This window comes from Drosophila busckii, chromosome 3R, assembly GCF_011750605.1.
Source record: "Drosophila busckii strain San Diego stock center, stock number 13000-0081.31 chromosome 3R, ASM1175060v1, whole genome shotgun sequence".
Classification (NCBI taxonomy): Eukaryota; Metazoa; Arthropoda; class Insecta; order Diptera; family Drosophilidae; genus Drosophila; species Drosophila busckii.
In genome coordinates this window covers 5,334,655-5,341,233 of record NC_046607.1, presented here as the reverse complement: position 1 = coordinate 5,341,233, position 6,579 = coordinate 5,334,655, and the positions used below count along the sequence as shown (strand labels likewise).

General features: G+C 40.2%; 1 protein-coding gene across 1 annotated transcript; it reads right to left on the bottom strand.

Annotated features, from left to right (window-relative positions):
- Positions 1–5,876: 5,876 nt before the first annotated feature.
- On the bottom strand, positions 5,877–6,378 carry LOC108602501 (dynein light chain roadblock-type 1). The gene has a single exon (XM_017990629.1). It carries the CDS (start codon positions 6,304–6,306, stop codon positions 6,001–6,003), a length of 306 nt encoding a protein of 101 aa, XP_017846118.1. The 5' UTR covers positions 6,307–6,378; the 3' UTR covers positions 5,877–6,000.
- Between the last annotated feature and the right edge of the window lie 201 nt (positions 6,379–6,579).

Genomic DNA, 6,579 nt, shown 5'->3' with positions numbered 1-6,579 from the left:
TTTCGCATTGAGAGCCTGAGAGCCTGAGCCTGATCCTGTTAGCGCGTTCATTTGCCGCATGTTGCACTCAACTGACTGTGGCTGAGTCTTGTGTGGAGTGTGTGCTTGGATTTTTACGAGTTTTTTACGATCTGTTAGTGTGACACGATGACAATCAATATAAAAGACATAAAAACCCAAGTTCCGTGACGTATGCCGTAATTATTGGGAGGAGGCGGCGGCTGTGTATCCATCAGTTACTACAACTTCTTACATCTGCAGCAGTGGAATCATTACTTTTATGAGGTAGCTCGGATGCTGCTGCTGACATCGTTAGGAGGAAATGGTGGTAAAATTTTATTCAAATGCATATGCGCGTTTTTTTTTATAGCATTTTAACGATTTGTTTTGACTGTGGCTGGATTTGGCCAGCAGCTAATTTATAAGGCCATAAAAGAAATATAAAACAAACAGTTTAGTAGTATGTATAGCAGTTTAAATAATAAGTTTCTCACACACACACAGACACACTCACGCACACACTTGTCTGCGTATCAGTTTTCAAAATGGTCGCTTCAATTGAAACATATGTGCAACGCCTGCACTTTGAGGCTGCGTCGAAGCGTCGCTGCAACTTAAGTGCGGTCACATTAAATCATCTGCCTGCAACTGGAAGGAGGAGCAGTCCCAAGTACAGGCCTGACAAATATACAAATGTGCGCACACATGTGGAAATGAAGCCATTCTGCAGCTATAATGTATTAATTTATAACTAAACAAAGCCAGAGCTATGCTTTAACTTTAGTGCAGGCGCCGCCGTCGCCTTGACGTACCTGAACTTGTCTGTAAATAAATCATATGCTCATATTCATTTGGCCATGCAAAAACCTGAAAACGGCAAAAGAGAAAGTTGTTGGCCCTATTGTTGGTGGTTTTGTTATCAGTTGTTGGTAGGGCGCGATCAGCAGCAGCAGCCCCTGCAACCACCGAGAGCAAAAAGGCAATTCGACAATTTTACAGGCATTTAGATTTTACAGCGTGTAACGAGGCCAGCGATCGGTAAACATATTTTTATGATTTATTACCAAGCCGGCAATAATCGCAGCCTAGACCTAGACAATGCCCAGACTGCATGTGTGTGTCCTTTTTTTTTATAGCGCGGCAAGGTCAGGATAGTCGAAGTCAAAACAAAAATCGTCTAAGGTCAACTTAGAAGCATTGAGCAGTTTTTTATACTCTCATAAGTTCGAGGACATGTTGAAAGGCAACTTCAGGCCAAGCCAAACATTTAGCGTTATGGTTGCCATTACAAGCGTTAGATACTTTTATGACAGATTTTTATGATTTATGAATTGCTTGGCTTTGCCGTGAAATTGGGCGTTCTATTGTAGCTGTAATTAGGCAATTGTTAATCAGTTTATAGCCAGAGCTAAGCAATGGAGAATGTTGCTGCTGCTGTGTTTACATTTGCGGACAAACAATTGCAAACATAAAAATAAAATCAAAGATTCGAAATTTGTGAGTACGCGCAACTTTCAACTTGCCCCCAAAAAGCTGCTGGCAACCAGTTGCATGCCACAGAACGAGGAGAATGAACCTGGCAGCCAATGTGAGAAAATGTCTTGCACACAAGCCAAAAGTATAAAGGTAAATGGGTGAAATGCTTAAGAAAATCAACTCGACGAGCAGCCAGAACAGGAACAACGACAACGCCAAACGACTACGATGGCAATTCAAGTTTCAGGCAAACTGCTGCAAAGACAGTGAAACGAAATGGCCATAAACTTAAGCCAAACAGCTACAGTGGGAGGCGGCAGGAGCAGGGAGTACTAGATGGCGTGGCAGGCAGGCCAGGCAGACCCAACCAACCAGTTCGACAACGCGAACTACGAACTTAATCGAAACATCAAAGCAGCCCAGCATAGCACTGAAGAAAGCAAGCCAGCCAGCCAGACTCACTCTTGGCCAAAACAACAAGCAGCACAACCAGAAACTTATTAAAAACAACAAGTGCAGCGCGCTGCTTTGGCTTTGGCGCTTGAGGGCGCCGCAAACTTGCTTTGCCAATGGATCGGAGGAGGGAGCAGCGCTCTGGGTCTTTGCTGTTTGTGCTGTTTGTGCAGTGGCAGCACGTCTCGCTCTCAGCTACAGCTCGACGTTGCACACTGAGCGAAACAAAAATATCAGTTAATACCCATAAGCGAGCAGCAGCAGCAGCAGCAGCAGCAGCAGCAACACTCAAAATGGGCACTTTCGGTCGCAATAACCACGACATTTACGATTATTTTACGGCCACTAAAAATCAAAAGTGTAATTTACGAAAGCAAACTGAAAAACGTATACGGAAGAGAGACACAGCGGAGAGACACACAAAATGGAATAGAGGGTAAAAAGTCAGTCAAGATGCTTTCAGCGCATTTGTGTGACTGGGACTGCCAAGTTGGCTAAAAGGGTAAAGTGGCGTGTTAATTGCGCAACAGTTGACAATGCTTCAAAATAAAGTTAATTGAATAGACTTGTCGCTAATTGCAGCCATCACAACTAAAATAAAAACCAGTTAAATTAGAATTTGATTTTGCAGTGCGCACACAATAAAATGAAAAGCAGTTGAGCAAGTTAATGCCCATGGTCAGCTCACTTTTAGTTAACGCTTTTTGCACTTGTTGGCCAACACATATCGTATGTATGTCTGGCTGGCTATAACGTTCTTTGCCTTACCTGCTTTCGATTGGCTTCGCGACCGGCAAAGCGCAGCAAGCGTTGAAAGATGATTTTCATGTTTTTTCCTCCCAGCTGCAGTGCTCGGCCCCCTCTTGGCCAGAAACCCATTGCCCATGCCCATGCTGCGCGCTTTGTGTCCGGGTCCATTGAAGTCGTGCTCCTAACGATGCTCCTCGTTGCAATCTTGTTGCCTTAACCGCATTTACTGACATCTTGATGCTTTGATTGCTCCGATTTTGAATGAAATGGTTTCGGCGTTGCATCACTTGCTCTTCAATTTAATGTGATATTGCCAATATTGTGACAAGGCAACGAAAATTGAATTGAAATCTTTGATTGGCCAAATATATATTCAGCTAACGGTGCTTCTGCTGCTGCTGACCTCTTAACAAGATAATTTTGATTAGCGAATTCGCGATTTCGCGCAGCTTAACCAAAAGATAATCTTGCATATAATTTGAATAAACGAGCATAGAATATATATAATCTTTGCTTTTACTTGATGAAGTGAAAGCATACTGACCATAACTTCATAGATACAGATACAAATCAATAGATACTGAGACAACAACTTTATTAAAAGTTTATGCGTTGAATAGATTAAATTTAAAATCAAGGGTATTATGCTATGCTCAATTTAGTAGAGTAGAGCATATTTTAAACATAATGATAACATGATATTTCCCAACAATATTAATATATAACATAATATGTTAATATTAAAACATATGCGAATTAATTTACGATAATAGAACAGAAAAAACAGCTCGTAAGAGTGCAATAAATATTCCCTAGCTGAATTTGGTCTTTTTAAAACATAAATCGCTTACAATTTGGCAATAATAAAACATCTGATACTTAATTAAAAATACATATTTAAACAAGTTACGCGCTCAAAAAGGAGCCATACTTTGTATATGTTGCGCCATCTATGGATAGTTTATGTAAGCATATTAAATAACATGCGATATTAATGTTATTTTTAACATGCGATAGTGAGCACTGTTATTGCTTAACATTACAGCGCTCGCATTCCCCTGCATTTAACATTAGAGTGCGCAGCTTCCCCTCGTTGCACACTACCAATGACGATTAAGCAGAAGCGGCAAAGCACACACACACACAACAATTTGTTATATAAATTGCCATTTTACAATTTTAGCATTTGTTTATGCATAAATTATTTGTTTTATTGTATTATAAATTAGCTTCATTTTCACATTGCGAACTGCTATGCATATTTGATTGTTTTAAATTAAAAATTAACTTGCTTGGCATATTTATGAGTTTTGTTGTTTTATTTATTTCAGTGCTTAATACGTTTATGTAGTTTTTTGTTTTATATATTGTTGTATTATTATTTATTTATGTAGTTTTTTTATTTATGTGTGTTTTCCGCTTCTGCTCAACCTTCATTGTTCCCAAAAGAAAAAAAATGACTGCGCTGCCTTCAGCGACGTGTGCGCCGCTGCAAGTCTGAACTGAAAATGTTTTGGTGGTTGAACAAGTCAGAAAAATTGAGCATTTTATCAAAACGGGTTTGGGCAGCAGTACACTGAGGAAAATTAAAGGCAGTCGTACTTTAATAAACGAAACAAATGCAAAAAAATGTTTTATAACTGAATTGTAAACAAAGCAAATTAAATTAATTAAATTTTGTTAAGTTGCTTATTTTAAAAGTAACTTGTGTCTAATTTAGCTAAGTGCATTGACAAAATGGGCTTGGCCTGCGCATTTGAGCATAGCTCTGTCTCAGTCTCTAGCTGCCTCTCGCTCTAACTTATGCAGCACTAGCGCGGATGTAAATAAGAGTCTTTCTCTAAATTTAGCTGTTTTTTTTATTTTGTAGCACTTACTAAAATCGCCTGGCTCTGAGCTTTCCACAATCGAATTAAGTTAATTGATTTCTTGCCTCGTTTGCAAGTGCGCCTATGATTTGGCATGCTATTAACTAAGTTAGTTACTTGAAATACAATGACGCAACTGTACGTTGAAGTTCATTAAATGAACAGTTGATATAAATAAATCAATTTAATATATGTAGTGTGTATTATTAGATAATTGCAGTGCTTAGACTATTTTAAGTTGAATGGCAGCTGTCTGTCTATTTGTAGTATCTACATCTAATTGCAGACGAGTGTTTATTCATATGTGCGAACGCTCGTGTGACGTTGACACTTTTGGGTTTGTCGTACAACTTAATTAAATTCATAGAGCAACTGAAAACTGGCTGCGGACACGCCCCGGGGAATCAGTTGGTGGGGGGTATGGCGGCTAGCCAAGCTTGACTGACTGGCCATATAGAGAAAAACGTTTTATTTGTATATAATACAGAGTGTTGCTAATTTCTATATGAGTTACGATTGCTCATAGTTATATTTGGGGGTAGAGCGACTGCTTCAGATGAAGTCGTCAGCAATGGTCCATGGATTAATTTAATTTCACGCAGCATAAAATGAAGTGCACGGGTAGAACGAAAGCATCCGACCTTGCCACCGGAGCAGGCCTCAAAAATACAAAAGAAACCTGAACTGAGCCTCAGAGTTGTATTCAAAGAATTCGCTGCCTAGATGAATTAAATTTTTTGTGTACAAATTTCTTTATATTTTTTATATATGCACCACAGAATGGCCGTAGACAATGGAGAACTGCTTGAAGATAGCTGAGAATGGGTATAAGGGCACTGGGAAGTGAAAATGATAAATACAAAGCGCACCCCAGGAGCGTCTTCATCTGCGTCGTGGTGATTATGAGGCCGGGGTAAAAAAAATATATAGAGAAAGGGCAGATAAGTTATTGTAACGAGCGAGCAACCCCTGCAAAGGGCCTAGCCCTGTAAAAATAGGACAAGTTCACACACACACACACACGAATACATAGACAGCACACTGGAGGGTGCGCCGTAAAAATGAGTTACGAGTTCTGCCATTTTAAATTAAAATAGCAGGCACAGCATCCAAGATGGCAACAGCGAAGAGCTGAACAAAAAGGTCAAAGGCCATTTCCACCCCAAAAGCGAGACTGCGACTGCGAGACTCTACAAAATGGTCATGTTGACAGAAGTAAATCTTTTGAATTATCGCATTAGAATGCCACATTCTCATGGATAAGAATAATTTTACCCCGCACGCTGCCCAATGAAGCTGTAGCCATAAATAATCGACACGTCACTTGGGTATTATAAAGGATTTTCGGTCTGCCAGCCAGCCCATTGTAATCGTATTGTTGATTTAAGCAAACCAAACCCAAATGCTTTTACTTGAACGATTTTACTCAAACACTAAAGTTAGCAACTAAATTTTACTGCAACACTGTTATAGTAAAAATATCCTCTGGCGCTATTAGGAACTCATGTTTGCGTGTGACCACACGCATATAGCAGAGCTTGTTGGTCGGATCTATGTCGCGCACAACGCTCTGCGCCACGCCCACGAGCAGCCCATTCATATGCTTGACAATCGCCTGGGCACTGGTGTTGTCGAACGAAGATGCAGCGACCACACCTGTGGTATTGTCAGAGATCACATAGCCCAGCGTATTCTCGGCCGTAATGCGCTCCGTATTGGCCACGTGCTGCTGTATAACGTTCTCCAACGTGCGATTCATTTTACTGGATTTTAGACAAAACGAATTGTAATTGAAATTGTTGTGTTTGTGCTGCAAAGTTTTACAACTGAATGGCAGCTGGGCTATAAATATTATAAATATAGCAACTTTTGAAGCGGCGTTTACTACGTTCAATTGAATATTGTTTTGTTATCTTGGAATTAATGCCATTGAACTTGCACTGTCTGCACACTGAGGTCAGTTGATTGGCGCCTCAAGTGGCAGCTGCATGGCCTCCGAGTCTCATCAGCAGGCGCTGCTCATTTCATTTTC

Coding starts and splice junctions, on each gene's coding strand:
- LOC108602501 (XM_017990629.1), bottom strand. CDS start 6,306: ATGAATCGCACGTTGGAGAACGTTATACAGCAGCACGTGGCCAATACG.